Raw genomic sequence first — 23,525 nt, forward strand, 5'->3', positions numbered from 1 at the left:
CGTCCCGTTATACAGGAGGAGCAGCCTGTGGCATCCAGTTATACAGGGAGAGCGGTTTGTGGCGTCCTCTGTTACACAGGGGGAGCGGCCTGCGGCGGCCGGTGTTATACAGGAGGAGAGACCTGCGGCATTCCTTTATACAGTGGGAGCGGTTTGTGGCATCCTGTTATACAGGGGGAGTGGCCTGCAGTGTCTTAATATATAGGGGAGCAGCCTGTGGTGTCCCGTTACACAGGAGGAGCAGCCTGTGGCATCCAGTTATACAGGGAGAGCAGCCTGTGGCATCCGTTTATACAGTGGGAGCGGTTTGTGGCGTCCTCTGTTACACAGGGGGAACGGCCTGCGGCGGCCGGTGTTATACTGGAGGAGAGACCTGCGGTGTCCTGTCTTGCGCGGGGAGCGACCTGCGACGTCCTTGTATACAGGGAGAGCGGCCAGTGGTGTCCTATTACATTTCTTTTGAGACAACCATTTACTACAATGGACGTTTCCTATAGCACTTAATCTTATACTATAGGTGCGCCCATTGTTCTCTACATGATCTATATTTGTATGTGCGGAAACATTAGAGGCTGCTGTTGGGCCTCTGTGTGGATTCTCTAATCTTTACCTAATATGTCACATGTACTTTGTGGTGTATATTTTAATTATTATATTTATTCCAGGACAACGGAGCAGTGAGGATGAGACCCGTCACTGATTCCTCGAGGATGAACAATGACCAGAGTCACATGACTGAAAGGATACTAAATCTTACCCTGGAGATCATCTACCTGCTGACTGGAGAGGTGAGGGGATCTGGGAGCGTCACTGTGAAATCACATATCTATAGTAATAATACACATACATGACTGGGGAGGTGAGGGGGATCTAGGAGTGTCACTGTGACATCGCTTACATCTATAGTAATATTAAAGGGACATGACTGGGGAGGTGAGGGGATCTGGGAGTGTCCCTATGACATCGCTTACATCTATAGTAATAATACAGGGACGTGACTGGGGAGGTGAGGGGATCTAGGAGTGTCACTGTGACATCACTTATATCTATAGTAATTTTACAGGGACATGACTGGGGAGGTGAGGGGATCTGGGAGTGTCCCTATGACATCACTTACATCTATAGTAATAATACAGGGACGTGACTGGGGAGGTGAGCGAATCTGGGAGTGTCACTGTGACATCACTTATATCTATAGTAATAATACAGGGACATGACTGGGGAGTTGAGGGGATCTGGGAGTGTCACTGTGACATCACATATATCTATAGTAATAATACAGGGACATGACTGGGGAGGTGAGGGGATCTGGGAGTGTCACTGTGACATCCCTTATATCTATAGTAATATTACTGGGACATGACTGGAGAGGTAAGGGGATCTGGGAGTGTCACTGTGACATCACTTATATCTATAGTAATAATACAGGGACGTGACTGGGGAGGTGAGGGGATCTGGGAGTGTCACTGTGACATCACCTATATCTATAGTAATAATACAGGGACATGACTGTGGAAGCGACGGGGTCTGGGAGTGTCACTGTGACATCACTTATATCTATAGTAATAATACAGGGACATCACTAGATAGGTGAGGGGATCTGGGAGTGTCAGTTACATCACTTATATCTATAGTAATAATACAGGAAGATGACTGGGGAGGTGAGGGGATCTAGGAGTGTCCCTATGACATCACTTACACCTATATTAATAATAATACAGGGACGTGACTGGGGAGGTGAGGGGATCTGGGAGTGTAAGTGATATCTCTAATATCTACAGTAATAAAACAATGACATGACTGGGGAGGTGAGGGGGTCTGGGAGCGTCACTGTGACATCACTTATATCTATAGTAATAATACAGGGACGTGACTGGGGAGGTGAGTGGGTCTGGGAGTGTCACTGTGATATCACTTATATCTATAGTAATAATAAAGGGACGTGACTGGGGAGGTGAGGGGATCTGGGAGTGTCACTGTGACATCACTTATATCTATAGTAATAATACAGGGACGTGACTGGGGAGATGAGGGGATCTGTGAGTGTCACTGTGACATCACATATATCTATAGTAATAATACAGGGACGTGACTGGGGAGGTGATGGGATCTGGGAGTGTCACTGTGACATCACTTATATCTATAGTAATAATACAGGGACATGACTGGGGAGGTGAGGGGATCTGGGAGTGTCACTGTGACATCACTTATATCTATAGTAGTAATACAGGGACATGACTGGGGAGGTGAGGGGATCTGGGAGTGTCACTGTGACATCACTTATATCTACAGTAGTAATACAGGGACATGACTGGGGAGGTGAGGGGATCTGGGAGTGTCACTGTGACATCACTTATATCTATAGTAATAATACAGGGACGTGACTGGGGAGGTGAGGGGATCTGGGAGTGTCAGTTATTTCACTGATATAGAAATACTACAGTGACCTGATCTTGGTAGTGTCACAGTGACATCACTTATAGTAATGATAGAGGGTGATGACTGGGAGTGTATGCAGTGATAGTCTATTTCTTCTTTGGGTTTCATGGTCACCACAGGGTTAACATCGGAATTGTAGGCAGATCCAGAGGACTGGACACCAACCAGCAAAGCTCTTAGGATTCCCAGAATACACCGCTCCTCTCCCCTATAACCCCGCCTCCATTCTCAGCTCCCCGGGTTTTGTTGATGCCAGCAGGAAGCTGGTGCACCATGTATTCCAGCAGGGATTATCTCAGGCACTCCCTCAGATTTATTATTATAGTTTATTATTTTCTTTTTATTCTGAGCATGCGGCGCTGTCAGTCCGGGGTGACTACAGCGCTGCAGCTCCATCACCCCGACCGGTGCCGAAACTCCCCTAAGGCCTGGGCCAAGAACGGTACTTGTGGCAGATGTGGTGCCCGGCATCTAGCCCCGCCCGGCCTCGGTTAGTGTGCCCAGAACATCGGGGGCAGGTAAGAGCTTTCCCTGAGAGCGGCTAAATCTGTGTCATACCACAGGCCTGGGAGACGGCTCGCGGTGCTGGAGTGGACACTGTCCCCAGAGGCAGGGACTTCACTATGAATAAACAGATGTTCTAAATAGCGCAACCAGTGATAACCAATCACCATAACACTAATATTGTGCCAACACTTTCCTTCTATCAGTTCTCAGGAATAATTTATTGGTTCCTTTCCTTTTCAGTTTATTTCTGACAAACTTCAAACGGAACAAAATAGCGCAATATTGTCTGTATCAGGTTATGGCTTATTATACAAGGGTTCCACTCACATGTAATGGTATGAAAATCGCATGTCAGTCCACAAATCTGGATAATCAGCCTCCCGCTTCCTATTCCTCCATGAGTTGGACACTGAGAGGAACATAAAGTGCAGAGAGAGAGAGAGCAGTATTGTCTTTCAACAAAATAACAATTTATTAATAAAGTGCACTCACAAAATGAAACATTATAATCGCATATCACCATATATTATGGTCTTCTCTCCTCCTGGAGACCAGAACAATGGGGAGCAGAGTTCCAATGGTGTTCAATGGGGGGGGGATTACGGTCCAGTCCAGGAAACTGTCCCACCTCCTCCGTATCAGACTCACCAGCCCGTTGTCCATTTCTCCAGCCAAATTCCAAGTCTTTCAGACAATAATGTCCTTTCTCAGGAGCATAAGACTGGATCACCAGGGCAGTGAGCACAGGCTGGGTGTAATCACCCATTTTACACAGGGCTCATAAGTAACGGTGGGGGAAGGGCAGCATAGGGGAGGCGGCACTGGCTTGTAGCCCCTCCCCCAGCTTCAGACGCCAGTCCACTGCAGATTTCCAGCCCTCAAGCTGCTCTCACTTCCCTCCTCCTCTCTGAGACGCCGGCAGCCATCTTCTGCATGCAGCCCTCGGGTCTCCGGGAGTGTTGGGTCTGTCTCCCCTGTAAGGACACCTACTGCTGACCGCTTTGTACAGCATTCATATCCTCCTTCTCCCATAGCAGCGCAGTAGTTGATCAGAGTGCCTTGCAGTGTATTGTACCAGTATCGTACGAGTATCTCTGTATTGTATGTGACTGATGTGCTAGTTTTCTATTTTCTCTGTCTAATACAGGTCGAGTATCCCTTATCTGAAATGCTCAGGACCATGAGCATTTTGTAAAAGGGTTATTTACGATTTTTTTTTCTTAAACTTACCTGGTCACCTGGTGGTGCCTCGATGGTCCCACAACGTCCACAGTGTCCCCCGGCATCCATGGAGGCCTCAGGATCCTCCTCAACGGTCCCAGGAATGCATTGTGTGAGTACCCGGGCATGCCGGTGATGTCACCGTGGCACTCGCGCAATGCACTCCTGGGACCGCTTAAGACGATTGTGGAGGCCGCTCTGGATATCTGTGGACTTGGTGAGTATGAAAAAAGGTGCGGGGGTGGGGGGATTGACAAAAAAAATCGGAAGTATTCTAAATAATACAAGTTCTTTGGAACATTTAGGATAAGAGTTCTACAGATGCGGGAGACTCGGCCTGTATATAAAAGCAAATATTTGTCCTTCTATACAAATCCGCAGTTTACAAGGGAAGATCATGAAATTTTACATACGATGGCGTTAAAGCATGGCCGTGGCAATTAAAAAATAATATATTTTTTATTATCGAAAATAATTACTGTTACTTTTTTATTAATTAAAACCATATTTTTTGCTGTACGCTCATATGCATGTTCCAGCATAACTCTGGAATGACTGCAGCAAGTTACACCAAACTTAGGACACATATAACTTACAATCTGTGAACAAACACTGTGGGGGTAATACACCCCTAGGGGGGAGGCAGCTGCACAGACTAGATCAGGACATGCATGGTCTGTCAGTGATGACAGGGTTGCATATAACAGGGACAATGACATGATGTGAAGAAGAGAAAGAAGATAGCACAAACCCCCACACTGAGTAATATAGTGGCAGTAGCAGGGTCCCCCAGCAGCACAGAGTATATCAGGAGATGCGTAATGTGCTGCGCTCCAATGTAAATTAACAAACAACTAGAATTCTAATTTACCATCATCCCTTAGTGAAGTACGGTTTTTCAGCTAGTATAATATATTCCTGTCTACTTTTCTTTATTTACACTCTGTGACCAGAAGTGTTGGAGGTTACAAATCCTCCTGTCACATATTATATACCACTATATGTCACCATGACTTCTAGAAAATGGCGCAATCAGACAGAATCCCTAAACTGCTTTCATGTAAATCACGTGCCGCAGGTCTGTCTGAGCCGGATGTCATTCATGATGTCCTGTGTGTAACTGTTACCTTCCCCCCGGTCAGTCCTCTGCTCCTCTCCCTGCACAAGAGCCTCCCTGGGCTGCTATTACACAGCTCCTAGGTACTGTAGTGGATCGCCTTATTCCTACTATGGCTCCCCCAATGCATGCATGTGCAGCAGCATATTCCGTACGGTGCATGTGCTGGGCACCAGGCCCTATGGGCTGCTTTGGCAGCAGTCCATAGTAGCATATTCACGATCCCAAATTCGGCACATGCACCGCATCATGCTCGGTGCTCCGCATGCGCAGAACCCGTTTTTATGGGCTGTCGCCGCTTGCAACCCATAGAGGCATCCCAGAGGAAGGGAACACCTCCCAATGGGATTGCCATGGATGACTGGCAGGTCAGACCTCCAATAGGAAGTCGCTGCCAGTGCTGTCTCACAGAGGGCATCTGGCTTCACACAGGGGCAGATTATACCGGGGGGGGGGGGGGGGGGGGGGGGGGGGGTGTCTGCAGCCCATAGGTAAAAACCGGCTCTGGTAGTAGATGTACCGGCTCTCATTGATGCCATCAAACTTGTGCTTTTGTCTGATGATGATGATGATGATGATGATGTACCTGTACCCTTTGCAAAACAGACTGATGCTTTCAAAAAACAGAAAGTCATTAAAGCACAATTTCCACACTGCGACTACCTGATGGACATTAGGGCAGATTTATGGGACACGTTGGGTGAGAAGTTTCCTAGTTTTAATAGATTGGTCTCTAGAGATCCACTCCCACCGGAAGATGGTAAATGATGGGAGACGCCTCCCCCTGTCTATTCTCATGTTACTCGGCTGGTAAAACCTTCGGTGCTCCCTGTTACTACTGGCTCTAATAGAGACAACGGAGAGATGAAGGGAACAGTGTGTAAAGTCTTTACGCTCACAAGGGCGATGCATAGACCCACTGTAGCTGCGTCCTGGGCTGAGGCCGTTATCCCCTGGCTCAAGGTGCTAGAGGATGAGTTACCAGCTGAGATCTCAGAGGGATGTAAGCTATGTCTTTCTCATATTAGACAGGCTGCATTGTATATTACCGAGGCTCTCTGACGCTGCTGTGCTGGCTGCTAAAGCTCCAGCTACCTCAGTATTGGCACGTCTCATGCTCTGGCTGTGACCTTGGAAAGCTGATCCAAGAGGACTTTACAATTGCTGCCCTTTACAGGTGAAGTTCAATTTTGGGAAGAACTTAATAAAATGGTGGGTCACTTGACAGCCCCCAGTGAAGTCAGACAAGCCTGCCGCATGATGGGGTGGGCCTCCCTCTGGGGGACCTAAGGGTGGGAGGCTGACTACTTTGCTTTGCACAGGAATGGGTCAGTACCACTTCCGATGCTTGGGTGAGAGAAGTTGTGACCCGGGGATATTCGGTGACTTTCAAAAGATGCCCTCCGCAGAAATATTTGGGGACGGGCCTCCCGTCAGTACCTCAAAAGGCAGACAGACAATTTCCAGGTGATAGTGCAGTCCGAAGTCATTATTCCAGTTCCCCAACACCAACGGGGACTCAGATATTACTTGACTCTTATTTTGGTCCCCAAAGGGACTTACAGGCCCATACTAAATGTAAAATCCTTCCACAAATGATGTGGGTTATTGTGTTAGCAAAGGAACCGTGGGACTACATGGTGTCTCTGCATATCCCCATTGCCCCCTCACATCAGGGGTTCCTCCGCTTTGCCATCATGTACCAACACTTTCAATTCCAGTCGCTCCCATTTGGCCTCGCCACAGCCCCCAGAATTTTATAAAATTCATGGCAGCATGTCTTTGTTGTCAGGGAATAAGGGTGTCCCTTACCTGGACGACCTTCTCTTGGCCAGTTTTACAAAGGCGTTGTCTAAACACTTACTGACGTTCCTCCAGCAGCATGGGTGGCTTCTCAACTGAGAAAAATCCTCTCTGGTCCTGTCACAAAGTATGCTGCATTTGGAGGCAGTACTGGACTCCACTGTCACGATTCATCTGGCAATGTGAATACTTGTCGTTTGATATGGTCGAGTGAGCGCAAAATCACTCATGCCCTCTGCAATGTCTGATCCTGACCAGGTGGGACGGTCAGCCTCACTGATTAGGTCTCCATGACTCTGACCCCAGGAGTTCTGATCACCTGAATCAAGGACGGGTCCTTCTAACTATGATCACCAGCCTACAAGGCTTGGGAGCTGTGGTAAAAGCCTGATCCTTGCAAGGAAAGTGGACCTTGGTGGAAGCTCAATATTCTGGAACTGTGGGCAGTGTACAATGCATTGCTTCAGGTGGATGCGGGACCATTTGTCTACAACAAGAAGATAGACAGCCATTAGGTCGACACCATTAGTTTGACAACTCAATAGGTCGACATGTCATTGGGTCGACACTGCCATTAGGTCGACAGTATCTAGGTCGACATGGGTTTTTTCATAGTTTTTTGACCGAAATGTTGACACAGTCGACATGGACACAGTTTGAAGTGAACCGCAGCCCCTCGCATTGCTCGCTTCGCTCGCAATGCTTCGGGGACGGTGCCTCGCTGCGCTCGGCACACTATTATAATCTAACTCCACGCCGTAGTGGATAGTAGGGCATGAAATACCACCTGTCGGCACATGTCGGCTCAAAAAAACAGTGAAAAAAACCCATGTCGACCTGTTGACTGTCGACCTAATGACATGTCGACCTATTGAGTTGTCGAACTAATGGTGTCGACCTAATGGCTGTCTATCTTCTTGTTGTAGACAAATAGTCCGGATACCGCTTCAGGTGAAGGACATTTTGCAAGGCAGACTGGTACAGGTACGGTCAGACAACACCACAACAGTGGCTTACATAAACCAAGGCGGCACTCGCAGTCCAGAGCCATGAGGGAGGTGTCCAAAATTCTCACGTGTGCCAAACGCATACCAGCGTTATCGGCTGTGGTCATCCTGGTGATTCTGAACTGGAAGGTGGACCTCCTAAGGCGCCAGGATTTTCACTGGTAAGAATGGTTGCATCATGCAAATGTATTCTCGCTTGTAGTGCAGCGCTGGGGGTCTGTCAGATGTGGACCTCATTGTGTCATGCCACAATTACGTGCTTGCTTACGGGTCCCGGTACAGAGATTCTCAGGCATCATTCACAGATAATCTATCAATGGTGTAAAAGTTTCGTCTTCCATATGTGTTTCCTCTGGTTTCCATGTTCCTTCAGGTGCTCCGGAAAGTCAAACAGGAGAGCCGAGATCTCCTACTGGTTGCCATAGCATCTGACAGACGTGTGTCTGATCTAAGTGCACTATCGTGCAGGTCTCCTTTTATGATTTTTCACAAGGACAGAGCTGTCTTTGGGATGAGGACTGCTCATTTACCAAAATTGATGTCCAAATTACATATGAAGCAGGAAATTGTGGTTCCAGCTTTGGACTATATGGAGATGACTCCCGAGGAGTGTTCTCTGAGCCTAGTGCAAGCCTTAAAAATCTATGTAGACCGTGCCACTTCTATACGTTAGTCCAATTCCTTATTCATTTTATATGGATTTCACAAACAGGAATGGCCAGCAACAAACAGACTTTAGCTCGCTGGATTTGGCTTGTAATTCCGCAGGCTTATGAACAGGCCCAGATTCCCTTACCTACATATATATCTGCACATTCTACCAGGTCCGACGGACCGTCATGGGCAAGGCGGCAACGTGGTTCTCTCTCCACACATTCATTAGATTCTATGCCTTTGATACGTTCGCCTCCCAGGAGGCTTCCTTAACTTGCTGGATACTTCTGGTCCCTCAGGCGAGCACCCTACCTTGACTCTGAGTGCTAAGTGAATTTGTCAAAATTGGTGTGAAAATTGGCAAGCAAACATTTTTATTCATCACAGTGATCTGTAATATTTACCTTTTTATATAGAAAATATAATCTTTTTGTACAAATTTTGTATTTGAATTTATATAACAAATGTAAGCGAAGGTGGCATTTTTAGCAGAGATTTTAACAGAGATTTTGGCACTCAAAGGGTTAAGTATTGCTTTCGAACATCCTCAATGTGGCGGTGACCATGAAACCCGAAGAAGAAAATGGAAGTTACCTTGGGTTAACTCTTTCTTCGAAGCTCATGTCTGCCACAGGGTGCCCACCCTAACACGTCTGATAGCATATGGTATATATGGGTGTGTCACGTGTGACCATGGTCACTAGTTCCCTCCTTTCTATTTGTGAGTGCACTAGGGTGTCCATTACCTTTCTTCTTCCTATTTGCTTCCTGCTGGTTGACAAAACTGAGGAGATGAGCATGGAGGCGGGGTTATAGAATCCTAAAAGCTTTGATGTTTGGTGCCTGATCCTCTGGATCTGCCTACAACCCCGGTGTTAGCCCTGTGGCTCCCATGAACCTCAAAGAAAGAGAAGTAACCGGAGGCAAGTCTACAATAACTCTCATTTTCCCAATACACAGGGTTACACAGTAGTGAAGAAGACATCTGGTGAGCATGAGACACCCAGTAGTCACCCCTGTGTGTCAGAAGGACAGAAAAGGACCCAGAGCCCCATAACAGGGCCCACACCTCACTCACTGATACATGGGAGAGACAATCACCAGAAGATCCTGGAACTCACCAACAAGATCATCCAGCTGCTGACTAAAGAGGTGACAGATGGGAATGGGACATTATACAGTGACATCGGGGATGTGACCAGAGAGGTGACTGCTGGGAATGGGAAATTATACAGTAACACCGGGGGGGGGGGGGGTGACTGCTGGGAATGGGACAGTAACACCAGGGTATGTGAATGGAGAGGTGACTGCTGGGAATGGGACATTATATAGTAACACCAGGGGATGTGACAGGAGAGGTGACTGCTGGCAACGGGGCATTATTCAATAAAACCTGGGGATGTGACCGGAGAGGTGACTGCTGGGAATGGGACAGTAACACCAGGGTATGTGACCGGAGAGGTGCCTGCAGGGAATGAGGGATGTGACCAGAGAGGTAACTGCTGGGGATGGGACATTATACAGTAACACTGGGGGATGTGACTGGAGAGGTGACTGCTGGGAATGGGACATTATACAGTAACACCGGGGGATGTGACTGGAGAGGTGACTGCTGGGAATGGGGCATTATACAGTAACACTGGGGATATGACCGGAGAGGTGACTGCTGGGAATGGGTCATTATACAGTAACACTGGGGGAGGTGACCGGAGAGGTGACTGCTGGGAATGGGACATTATACAGTAACACTGGGGGATGTGACCAGAGAGGTGACTGCTGGGAATGGGACGTTATACAGTAACACTGGGGATGTGACCGGAGAGGTGACTGCTGGGAATGGGTCATTATACAGTAACACTGGGGGAGGTGACCGGAGAGGTGACTGCTGGGAATGGGACATTATACAGTAACACTGGGGGATGTGACCAGAGAGGTGACTACTGGGAATGGGACGTTATACAGTAACACTGGGGATGTGACCGGAGAGGTGGCTGCTGGGAATGGGACATTATACAGTAACACTGGGGGAGGTGACCGGAGAGGTGACTGCTGGGAATGGGACATTATACAGTAACACCGGGGGATGTGACTGCTGGGGATGGGACATTGTACAGTATCACTGGGGGAAGGTGTCTGGGTGATGACTGTATCACTGTATGTGTCAGGTTCCTATAAGGTGTCAGGATGTCGCTGTCTATCTCTCCATGGAGGAGTGGGAGTATATAGAGGAACACAAGGGTCTGTACAAGGATGTGATGATGGAGAATCACTGGCCCCTCTTATCACTGGGTAAGAGGAGAATTCATTTTATTGTACAGGGTACAGCAGATATACACAGATCATCTGCTAATCACACATGTACAATGTCCTCAGTCACTGTGTGTCTCCTACAGATGGGCTCAGTAACAGAGATACTGCAGAGAGATGTCCCCGTCCTCTGTATACCCAGCACTGTACAGAGGAGAATCCCAGAACCCCACAGGAGAATCAGGTAGGTGGGATTTAGTCACCTCTGTATATCAAAGTGACTGGCACTAAATGAATTGCAGCAGTTGTGTGTGTCACAATATTCTACTGTGTAATCTCAATAACATCAGACATTACTAATGTGGTATTTTTTTAGGTTCAGTGTGAAGATTCGTCTGATATTAAGGCAGAAGATACAGGAGGAGAAGAGCTGTATGTGCTTGACATTAAGGCAGAAGATACAGAGGGAGAAGAGACTGATGTGACTGATAATGAGGCAGAAGATACAGAGGGAGAAGAGACTGATGTGACTGATAATGAGGCAGAAGATACAGAGGGAGAAGAGACGGATGTGACTGATAATAAGGCAGAAGATACAGAAGGAGAAGAGACGGATGTGACTGATAATAAGGCTGAAGAAGAAGAGTCTTATGTGACAGATAAGGAAGAAGATACATATATGAGGGGTGATCAGCACTGTAAGGAGGATATCCCTACATATACCAGCACAGGTGAGAAGTAATCAATTATTACATATTTTCCTTATTCTTCCAATACAGCTTTCTCTTATCCTACACTCTCCTCTGTCAGACCAAACTAATGAGGACAATGCATCTGTTAAGTGGGGGAGTCCAGAGCCATCAGCCCCTATTATACTCCTGCTCTCCCCTCACATCATGTCACTGTGTGTTACCATCCCACATATCTGACCAGTCTCCTCCCCGCACTCTCTGGTGCATCTCATACATCAGAAGCCATCAGCCCCTATTATACTCCTGCTCTCCCCTCACATCATGTCACTGTGTGTTACCAGCCCAGAGATCTGACCAGTCTCCTCCCCACACTCTCTGGTGTATCTCATACATCAGCCATTATACTCCCGCTGGAGTAGTGGTAACCAGTGACCAGGACATGCTGCCAGTATACCCCACAGCGACTGTGCTGCCACGTGTATAGTGTGTGAGAGAGAAGTGACTGGCTGCACAGTGTCACTGGCTTATGTGGGTTCCTGTCCCATAGTACTAGCTGGGCAATGTGTAAGCTGGGGTAATGTTACTCCCCTCAGTCTGAATGTCTCCGTGGCTGGGTCTATGCAGTCTGCTTGGTGATCCCATTGTATTGTATGTTATGACCCAACACTTTGGAGGTCATTCTAGTTTGATCGTTCCCCTGCGATGTTTTTCTACTGTGCATAACCATTGATTCGCATGTGCAGGCTCTGTTTGGGAACGGACGTGGCGACTTGTATAGTCCCCTGCCATACGTCACCGGATGTCAGCTGCCCGCCCTCCTCCCGTACAAGGGCGCTGCAAATCTGAGTCACCAGAGAGTGACTTATATGTGCGAGCGCTGTAGAAATCATTCGATGGTCAGCAACCATCGATTCGTATGCGTGCGGGGGGCGTTTAGTTGACAAATTTCTCAGCTTTGCGAGTCAACCAGAATGACCTCCTTTATCTGTGTAACAGTCACATTTGCTGTATGTACATATAGAGCTGTAATTAGTGGTTGTGGTTGGTAAATTCATATTAGACATCATGGACTCACTAATGGTATTATCCTATATGTATATGGGGTCCTCAGCGCCTTACACAGTATATAACAGAAACACTGCAAACATAACAAGAAATAGGGAAAAGATGGTACAGAACATTGCATTATAACTAGGTGTCCGGAAGGAATGGGAGCCAGTGTAGGGCCTGTAGGAGAGGGGGGCAGAAGCCGTCAGTTGGAGAACATGAGCTAGAAAAATAGGAAGATTGCTCTAGTAATGAAAAGGAGATTTTGTACTTACTGTTAAATCCTTTTCTCAGACTCCATAGGTGACACTGGAGAGTTACAGTGGGGAATAGAAGGCGACCACAGGGAGCTTGGGCACTTTAGAATAAATTAACAGTGACTAACTCCTCCCCTTCTACTTCCTCTCCTAGGCAGTCTAGGTATGTGCCCGGAGGGAGCTGGAAGAAAGGAAAAAACAACACACTTCCGAGAGGAGGTCAAATATAACATAACAAGTCACACACACACTCACATAGAGTGAAAATATAGTTTGAAGAATAGCATTCATAACAGAATGAACCCATCCATAAAAAACTTGGTAACAACTCAGAATTCAGACTAAGTATAACAGTCTCTTAACTTCAGGTAATTGAACCAACCTGAAACCAAACAGTAAAAGGAGAGACAGCGTCGGGTGGGCGTCCAGTGTCACCTATGGAGTCTGAGAAAAGGATTTAACAGTAAGTACAAAATCCCCTTTTCTCTTTCCTCCACTAGGTGACACTGGAGAGTTACAGTGGGGACGTCCAGAGCTCCCAACACGGGTGGGATGACGCTGAGAGCCCCTTAACACAGAACGGCCAAACCGCGAAGCAGCTGCCGCAAAAGTGTCAAACCTGTAATAGCGGACAAAGGTCTTCTGTCCAGACCACGTAGCCGCTCTACATAGATCCTGTATAGAAACTCCACGGGCAGCCGCCCAGGAGGTACCCACCGACCTTGTAGAATGGGCGGATATCGAAGAAGGTGGCACTCTAGAGGAAGCCACATAAGCTTGACGAATCGTCAACCTGATCCACCTGGCCAGGGCCTGCTTGGAAGCGAGCCAACCAGGACGCAGGGAGTCATAGAGGATAAACAAGGCATCCGACTTACGTACAGACTCCGTTCTGGCCACGGAAATGCACAAGGCCCGGACCACGTCTAGCGCCCTAGACTCCTGTGAGTCCTCCCGAAAGGCCGGCACCACAATAGGTTGGTTAATGTGGAATGCCGAGACCACCTTTGGGAGAAAAACACTAGAGGTGCGCAGCTCCGCTCTATCCTCGTGAAAACGCAAGAAGGGTGCCTTACAAGAGAGAGCACTCAGCTCCGACACCCTTCTGGCCGAAGCCAAGGCCAACAGTAAGACAGTCTTCCAAGTGACATATTTTAGGTCCACCTCCTCCATGGGTTCAAATACAGAGGACTGGAGGAAGGCCAGTACCAAATCCAAGTCCCATGGAGCAGTAGGAGGCCTGAAGGGAGGTTGCAGCCGCAACACCCCCAGGAAGCAAGTCTGTACCTGAGGAAGAAGAGCTAGCTTCCTCTGGAAAAAAATGGAGAGGGCGGATACTTGAACCTTCAAGGACCCCAGCCGGAGTCCTGAGGACAGGCCCTTCTGCAAGAACAGCAGCAATCTGGCCAACTTGAAGTTCACAGGAGAGACCCTCCTGGATTCGCACCAGGCCACATAGGCCCTCCAGATGCGATGGTAATGCACCGAGGTAACCTGCTTTCTAGCCCCTATCATGGTTGGTATTACCGCTTGCGGGATCCCTGCTTTCCTCAAGATGGACCTCTCAACAGCCATGCCGTCAAATGTAGATGTTGTAAGTTGGGACAGGTGAACGGACCCTGTGTTAGCAGGTCGTCGCAGAGATGTAGGGGCCACGGTTCGTCTACTAACAGGCCTGAGGTAGTCTGCCTCCCAGTTTTCCACGCCTGGTATGAAAATGGCAGACACGGCCCCTGCGTACTCCCGCACCCAGCAAAGAATCCTCTTCACCTCTCTCATCGCCGCACGGCTGCGAGTGCCTCCTTGCTTGTTTATGTAAGCCACAGCCGTGGCGTTGTCTGACTGCACTCTGATGTCCTTGTTCCGGAGAACGACTTCCGCTTGGAGGAGGGCATAGTATACCGCTCGGAGTTCCAGCACATTGATGGACATCTGTGCTTCCTCCTGGGTCCACAGTCCCTGGAAGTGGAGGCCCAGCGTGACCGCTCCCCAGCCCCTGAGGCTGGCGTCCGTGGTGAGGAGCGTCCAGTTGTGTATGGCGAACCTCCGCCCCTCCTGCAGGTTGCTGGAGTCGAGCCACCACGCCAGTGATGCTCGAGCCTGATGGGAAAGAGAGATTCGCTGATGTAGAAAAAGGTGCGAACCTGTCCACTGGCGGAGCAGACACAGATGAAAGGGGCGAGATCGAAACCGCCCGTACTGCACCGCCTCGAACGTGGCCACCATCCTTCCCAGCAGCCTTGTGCAGAGGAGAACTGAGACCGTTCGATGCTGCAGCACCAGGCGAACCGCATCCTGCAAGGACAAAATCTTGTCCATGGGAAGGATAACCCTTCTCTGGACCGTGTCCAAGGTCATCCCTAGGAACAGAATCCTCTGCGATGGGGTCAGCTGTGACTTCTGGATGTTGAGCATCCAGCCATGGGACTCCAGAGTCTGACGTGTCAGGTGGATGTTGTGCAGAAGGATTTCCTTGGACGGAGCCTTCAACAGGAGGTCGTCCAAGTAAGGGACAATGGTAACTCCTTGAGCCCTGAGTATCTCCATCATGACAGCCATCACTTTGGTAAACACCCGGGGCGCAGAGGAGAGGCCGAATGGAAGGGCTCGGAACTGCAGGTGACAGTTCTGGACAGCAAAACGCAGGTATGCCTGGTGAGGGGGCCAGATGGGGATATGCAGGTATGCATCTTTTATGTCGATGGATACGAGAAACTCCCCCGGTTCCAGGCCTGCAATGACTGACTGCAGAGACTCCATCTTGAAGCGAGTGAACCGCAGAAAGGGATTGAGCTGCTTCAGGTTCAAGATGGGCCTTACTGAGCCGTCCGGCTTGGGAACCAGAAAAAGGCTGGAATAGAATCCCTTTGCCTTTTCCGTTTCCGGGACTGGGATAACCACCCCCAGGTCCCTGAGCTTTTGAATGGCGGCCTGCAAGGCCCTGCCTTTTTCTTGAGAAGCTGGCAAACCTGTGGGAAAGAAACGTAGAGGAGGAGGCAACAAGAAATCTATCTTGTAGCCTACTGCCACCAGGTCCTTTACCCATGCATCCTGGCATGACCTGGCCCAAGCCTGATGGTAAAACAGCAGCCGGCCCCCCACCCTGTGTTCAGGACAGAGGCTAGGAGAGTCATGCCGAGGGCTTTGAGGTAACATTTGCATCCAAGATTGGAGCGCTGGCTGAACCTCTTCCTCGGAAGCCTCTGGAACTGGTAGCCGTTCCCCTAGACCTACCCCTGAATCTGGGGGTGGGCCGAAATGACCGAAAGGACTGCCCTGCAGTAGTTGGAAAGGACCTATGTGGGGGAGGGGCTGCTGTAGGCAGGAACTGAGACTTACCCCCTGTAGCCTGTGAGATCATCTTGTCCAGCTCTGGACCAAAGAGCGCCTCACCAGCAAAGGGTAATGCTTCCACCGCCTTCTTGGAGTCGGCGTCTGCATTCCACTGTCTCAAGCAAAGAGTACGGCGACCTGAAACTGAGAGGGCAGAAATACGAGCCGCAAGCATACAAACATCTGAAGAGGCTTCTACTAAGTAACCTGCAGCCTCACGTATGTGTTCCACTAAGAGCAACATTTGCCCCTGGGTCTAGAGAGGAGGCCACCTGGGATGCCCATACCTCCATGGCCCTATTGACCCAACAGCCCACTTGTGCTGGCCTTTGTAAAAGACCAGCTGCCGAATAAATATTCTTCAGGGCACTCTCTAACCGCCTATCAGATACATCCTTAAGGGTAGAGGCTCCCGGAATGGGCAACACTGTCTTTTTGGACAAGCGTGATACTGAAGAATCAACAGCAGGTGGCGTTTCACATGACTTCATAGCATCCTTAGGAAAAGGATAGGCAGTGAAAAACCTCTGTGACACCTGAAACTTTTTGTCTGGGTGTAACCAAGCTTTTTGCAAGTGGTCATCCAGCTCCTCTGAGGCTGGGAAATATGCAGACTGTCTCTGGTTTTTAGCAAACACGCTAGGGGCGCGCAGCAGGCCTCTCTTCCTCCGTGACATTAAGGGTTAACCGGACTGCTTGTATCAAGTCCTCTAGACCCTGAGAGGGGACATCAGTGTCCTGTAACAGAGGGGCCTCGGGCTCAGCCTCAGGCTCATGAAATTCACCCTCCTCTAGAGCTGGCATGTCGTCATCTGTATCATCTAACAGAGGGACTTGAGGAAAAATCCTATTAGCAGAAGCCAGTCTAGGGGGAGGGGGTGTAGAGGGGTCTGCATGTAATGCTCTAGACAGACCCTCAACGGCAGAGGTTAATTCTGCCTGCTGATCCCTGGCTGCATCCCTATCTTGTCTGGCCGAAGATAACTCAGAAGCTAGCTGAGAAATGACTGGACAACTGGGAAGCCCATACAGGCATATCCTGCCCCGCCGTTGAAGGAGGGGGGGCTGGGGATGCAGCACATGAGGGACATAAAATGGCGCCCTCCGCGTGTGGGGTGAACTTAGTGCTGCACTTCTTGCAAGCAATCTTTTTAGTAGCCCCACCGGCCATCATACACTCAGCAATCTTTCACAGAGAGGAGAGAAAGGTGTTAAAACCGGACAGGAGAGGAGGTATAGAAAAAGGCAGAGTCTGCCACAAGCCAGAAACGCGCACTGTATATAAATATAACTTGCGCCGGCTAAGGGACCTTTTTGGACTCAGTCCAAGCCGCCCTGACCTCCTATGTCCCGCTGTGACTCACTGAACCAGGGTCACCTGCACTTCACAGACACCTCGAGGGAGCCGCGGATCACGCTGCTGCTTCAATGGCTGCCGCTCCTATGAAGAAGGAGGAAGCGGAAGTACCCAGCATGCCGCGCTCTACTCCGCTCCTCACTAATGGCGCTGTATTTAAAAGTGCGCTGCCGCGTCTTTTACACTGAATCCCCCGCTAACGGGGGATCAGTGCTATACTTACCCCTGCCTTGGCTGTCGGGTGCGGCGTGCTGACTGGTCCTCGAGGCGCGCTGCGAGCAGCGGCGACGGGATCTCAGGATCTGTGGATCCTGCAGCCAGGTACCGGAGGCAAGCTGCATGCAGCTGAGACCGGACCCGCCGACAGCGCCCTCGTCGCAGGCAGGTAGGGACAGGGGGCTACCTGCCTGTCCTCATGCTGATTGCAGATCATAATTAAAATAAAAAAGCCCAGTAGTGAGCATTGAACGCACCCAGCTCCCGCAGGGCACATGCTAAGACTGCCTAGGAGAGGAAGTAGAAGGGGAGGAGTTAGTCACTGTTAATTTATTCTAAAGTGCCCAAGCTCCCTGTGGTCACCTTCTATTCCCCACTGTAACTCTCCAGTGTCACCTAGTGGAGGAAAGAGAAACATCAATTTAAGATATCAATTAATCCAAAATGGTGAGGTGTATGGCAAAGAAAATAACAATTTAATAATGATACATTAAAAACATGTATTAGTCAAAAAATGACATTTAGATCAATAGTCACCGTTTGTTTTCCATAATGCCAGAATTTGGAGAGCCTCAGGATAATATTGTGAAAGAAAAGGTGGTTTTGGTTGTAATCACACTCTTAGGTATGGGGACTCAGGTGTTGGTAGGTCCTTTTCCACAGACGGTACCGGGCCTTCGATGCTGCTTTCAGACCGCAAACGTTTCTTCATCTATATCCTATATATATATATAGACTTGTAGAATGAAGCGGCACTCCAATCGATATAGCAGTGAACAAAAGCTCTTTTATTGGCAACGTTTCAATACGGGTGTATTATCTTCAGGCTCAAAAATACAAGTGATGCAAACAACATTTATAGCGTGCAGGTGTCACATGCGTCAGAGGGTTGGTCTGATGAACCACCCACTCACGCAACAACGTGTAGGTGTGACCAGCCCATCGGACACAGACCAATCATAGTCTGCTCCCAGGGCAGGCCCCCTTATCCAACATACATAGAAAACAGCATACAATTATTTAAAAAACAGAAACAAGGGTATAGAGTGTACCGCCAATATATAACAAATTAGGAGGGTCATATCAGACCCAATGTGTCAATAAATATAAAAAAAAATATATATATATAAATGTATAAAAAAGACAATTATCAAATAGACTAACAGTGTACATAGTACCTAGACATTACCAGTGCGAAGTACATATGCTGATGCTGACCATATCGCTAGTGCAGAATTTAGAAGCAGATTATATCGGTGTGCCAGAACACATCTGAATTTAAAATACTCATAACAGGACCCCAATACCTGAGTACTCATTTAGACCCCGAGGGGAAGTTGTACCTAGTTTTGCTATCCAGCGGGCTTCACATTTCAAAAGCAACAACCCCCTGTTACCCCCTCTGGGGGACAGGGGAATGTGATCAATCATCCTATACTTCAAGGATGATAAATTATGGTTAAATTCCAAGAAGTGCCGCGCGACCGGCTGGTCGCTCTTTTTCTTCAGAAGTGCATTTCTAATAGATGACCTGTGGGCTGCTATACGTTCCTTAAAGGGACGCTCCGTTTCCCTATGTATGACAGCCCACAGGGACAAATAATTTGATACACTGTAAAGGGGGTGTTACACGTTAACAAGTGTCTAATAGGGATGGACTTGCCAGTCTGGGGATGATTGAATGAGGCACCAGGGATCATAAATGCACAGGTGGTACACAAACATCTTATGCACCCCACCCGGGTGCGTTGTCTATTGGTATTACTGGCGGACGCATCAGATTTAACCAGGATGTCTCAAAGGTTTTTAGACCGTTTGTAGCTGGGTAGAATTGAGGTACGGGCCAGACCGAGATGAGGATCGGCCTGAACCAATGGCCAATGATGTTTCACAATTTGAGTGGTATCCGGACTATGATGGTTATAGGTGGTAACCCATGGGAGTTTGTTCTCAGTACTTTTAGCCGTAGGTACAGGGTTAAGTAAGACATTTCTATCCAGCAACATAGCCTTTTCTTTAGATGCCTTCAGTTCCCGAAGTGGGTATCCCCGATGGACAAAACGTTCAACCATTTGATCCATCTGGGTGTTAGCCACTATCGGGTCGGATACTATTCTTTTAACTATAAGTAAATGAGAGTATGGCAAACTTCTCACTGTGGATCTGGGGTGGCAGCTGTTATACGCCAAAAGATTATTTCTATCGGTCGGCTTGGAGTAGAGCCTAGTGTGTATGGCCCCATCCTGAATCTGTAATAACACATCCAAGAAATGGATTTCACTTTGGCTGTGCGTATAAGTGAATTTGATGGTGCTAGCCGTAAGGTTATGATTATCAATCACATTACTGAGGTCTATCGAGGGACCCTCCCAAAAAATCAGGAGGTCGTCGATATAACGATTGTATTGTATGATCCTACCTGCAGTCTCCGGGTTATTAAAAAATAGCTCTTGTTCAAGTTCGAACATAAAAATGTTGGCATATGAGGGGGCCACCGCCGCCCCCATAGCCACGCCCATGAGCTGCAGGTAGTATCGATCCCCATATATAAAAAAATTTTTTTGTGAGAACCATGGACATAAGGTCAATGACCAAATTGACATCTGGGCCTTGGTAATCAGCATTACCGTTGAGGAAACGCCTCAATGCTGATAGACCTAGGGCATGCGGGATGGACGTGTACAGTGCACTTACGTCAATTGAAAACATAGAAACATAGGTGGTAAACTTAGACAGTTTAGCTACATTGTTAAGCAAGGCAGTGGTGTCAAGCAAATATCTGGGGTGTTTTCTGATACAAGGTTGCAACAGGCTGTCAATATAGATGGATGTGGGTTGCATCAGGGAACCCCGGGCCGCCACGATGGGACGGCCAGGGGGGTCCTCCAAGGCTTTATGTATTTTAGGAATACAATAGAATTGTGGCACCAGAGGATACAAGGGCAATAAAGCTTTCATTACCACCTCAGATATAGTGCCAGAATCCACCGCTTGCTGCAATACATTGTGTAACTCGGTTACAAACATTTTGGTCGGGTCACCCCTAAGGCATAGATACGTACTGTCGTCACTAAGATGTGTCATAACCGAGGCCTCATACTTGTCGACATCCATGATCACCAGTGCTCCGCCCTTGTCGGCAGGACGGAACACTAGTGATCTGTCGTCTGACAATGCCTTGAGAGCCCTGCGTTCTTCCCTGCTAACATTCAATGGAACAATATCATGCTTCTTAACTTTATTGGCAACTTCAAAGTTGGTGACAGAGGAAAACGTCTGTATAGTGACATTTTGAGACACAGGATCAAATGTGGAGCGGGGCAAGATTTTACGTAATTGGGGAGGAATAGCGTCCCTGGGGGGTATATCAGTACTCACAGTCTCGTACAGTAGATTACTGGATTTATTAAAGAATTCCTTGAGGCGCAATTGCCGGGAGAGGCGATGCTGGTCAAGAGTCCATTCAAGGTCGTTGTGGCAAGTAGATGGAATAAAGGACAGTCCACGGGACAATATCTGTGTCTCAGAATCGGTGAGGATATGTGATGATAAATTCACCACTAAGGTTTTCTGGGCTTCGGTGGCTTGCTTGCTCTCTTGTCGGCGGTTCTGTTGTCCGCGGCGGGTGAAGCTTCTGCACCTCCGAGCCGGGCCCGGGTGGTCACCGCTAAAGGGATGACAGCCTTGCGGTTCCTGGGGTTTCTGGAGGTACGACCGCTTGCTTCGCTGTTCGATGAATTGAAATCTGTGGAGCTTTGTTGCTCAGTGGTATTAGTATATCCTCAGCGAAAAAAAGGTTTTTTGTTATCACGGTCCTTGAATGGACTCGTCCATTGGTAGACTGTTTGTAGATCATAGTCCTTATCAACTTTAAAACCTTAGAGACATCCTGGTTAAATCTGATGCGTCCGCCAGTAATACCAATAGACAACGCACCCGGGTGGGGTGCATAAGATGTTTGTGTACCACCTGTGCATTTATGATCCCTGGTGCCTCATTCAATCATCCCCAGACTGGCAAGTCCATCCCTATTAGACACTTGTTAACGTGTAACACCCCCTTTACAGTGTATCAAATTATTTGTCCCTGTGGGCTGTCATACATAGGGAAAACGGAGCGTCCCTTTAAGGAACGTATGGCAGCCCACAGGTCATCTATTAGAAATGCACTTCTTGGAATTTAACCATAATTTATCATCCTTGAAGTATAGGATGATTGATCACATTCCCCTGTCCCCCAGAGGGGGTAACAGGGGGTTGTTGCTTTTGAAATGTGAAGCCCGCTGGATAGCAAACTAGGTACAACTTCCCCTCGGGGTCTAAATGAGTACTCAGGTATTGGGGTCCTGTTATGAGTATTTTAAATTCAGATGTGTTCTGGCACACCGATATAATCTGCTTCTAAATTCTGCACTAGCGATATGGTCAGCATATGTACTTCGCACTGGTAATGTCTAGGTACTATGTACACTGTTAGTCTATTTGATAATTGTCTTTTTTATACATTATATATATATATATATATATATATATATATATATATATATATATATATATATATATATATATATATAGAGAGAAGCCAGGGGCGCGGCACTCCAACCTTTTCTTTATCAGCGATAAATAACACGCAGGACTGCAGTGTATATATTAACGTTACCTACCTTACCGGATGATTGTCATCTGGTAACCATTGATGTGGTTAACCTTTATACCACCATTCCACACGATATGGGACTGTGTTCGGTTAAAAGGTTTTTGGAGACCAAAAGTGCATTTAATACCGATAAAATTCAATTTATCCTATGTTTACTGGACTTAATTCTTACTAACAACTTTTTTGTTTACAATAATGAATTTTATTTACAGGTTCGTGGCTGTGCCATGGGATCTTCGGTGGCACCAGCCTATGCTAATATATACATGTTTTCTGTTGAATTTGATTTGTTTTTCTCTAATCCTTTACTTTCACCCCACATTTATTTTTTTAAAAGATATATAGATGACCTCCTGGTCATCTGGTGTGGTAATAGTGAGATTTTGTCTGAAGCGATCCAGACATACAACACCCGTGAGAATCCCACTAAATTCACCTTTGAAATAAGCAAACATCAAGTGCACTTTTTTGATGTGAATATTCAACTAGTTGATAACAGCCTTAATACATCTGTGTATACTAAAATCACAGATAGGAATACACTCCTTAAACCCCAAAGTTGCCACCCAAAAAATCTGATAAATGGGTTACCTTACTCTCAGATGATTCGAATATTCCGTATTAACAATAATATGGATATTTGTATGCAGCAGTTGGAAAATCTTGTAAAGAAATTTATTACTAGAGGTTATTCTCTACAGGTACTGGAGGATTGTAAGAAACGGGTTCTTGCTTTGGACCGTGCTAAACTACTTGAGGAGTCTAAATCAGCAGCGGTTAATAAAAACATTAAAGTAAAAAATACTTCGGATACCCGCATGGCATGGGTTAATAAATATAACGTCAATTCCCCACATATTATATCTTCAGTTAAAAAACATTGGCCCATTATCAAAAGTGATGGCAGCTTACCATTTTCTAATAAAAACATTATGCCATGCTACTCGAGAGGTCGCAACCTTCGTGACATGT

At 47.6% G+C, this 23,525-nt stretch overlaps 2 protein-coding genes across 11 annotated transcripts in view; both read left to right on the plus strand.

Annotated features, from left to right (window-relative positions):
* LOC146007513 (uncharacterized) overlaps positions 1–23,525 on the plus strand; it is a 218,458-nt gene that overhangs the window by 120,990 nt on the left and 73,943 nt on the right. The window lies entirely within an intron of this gene.
* The window catches only part of LOC146007517 (uncharacterized), a 35,191-nt gene that overhangs the window by 982 nt on the left and 10,684 nt on the right, over positions 1–23,525 (plus strand). For 5 of the 6 annotated variants that reach the window (XM_083145933.1, XM_083145934.1, XM_083145935.1 and 2 more), the window contains 5 exons: positions 666–788; positions 9,709–9,900; positions 10,914–11,037; positions 11,142–11,239; positions 11,372–11,726. In XM_083145933.1, coding sequence (XP_083002059.1) covers positions 684–788; positions 9,709–9,900; positions 10,914–11,037; positions 11,142–11,239; positions 11,372–11,726 — 874 coding nt within the window. In that variant the 5' untranslated portion in view covers positions 666–683. The remainder of the gene's footprint in view (positions 1–665; positions 789–9,708; positions 9,901–10,913; positions 11,038–11,141; positions 11,240–11,371; positions 11,727–23,525) is intronic. The other variant, XM_083145938.1, reaches the window with a different exon arrangement.

Source organism: Crinia signifera, chromosome 6 (genome assembly GCF_055691185.1).
Source record: "Crinia signifera chromosome 6, ASM5569118v1, whole genome shotgun sequence".
NCBI lineage: Eukaryota > Metazoa > Chordata > Amphibia > Anura > Myobatrachidae > Crinia > Crinia signifera.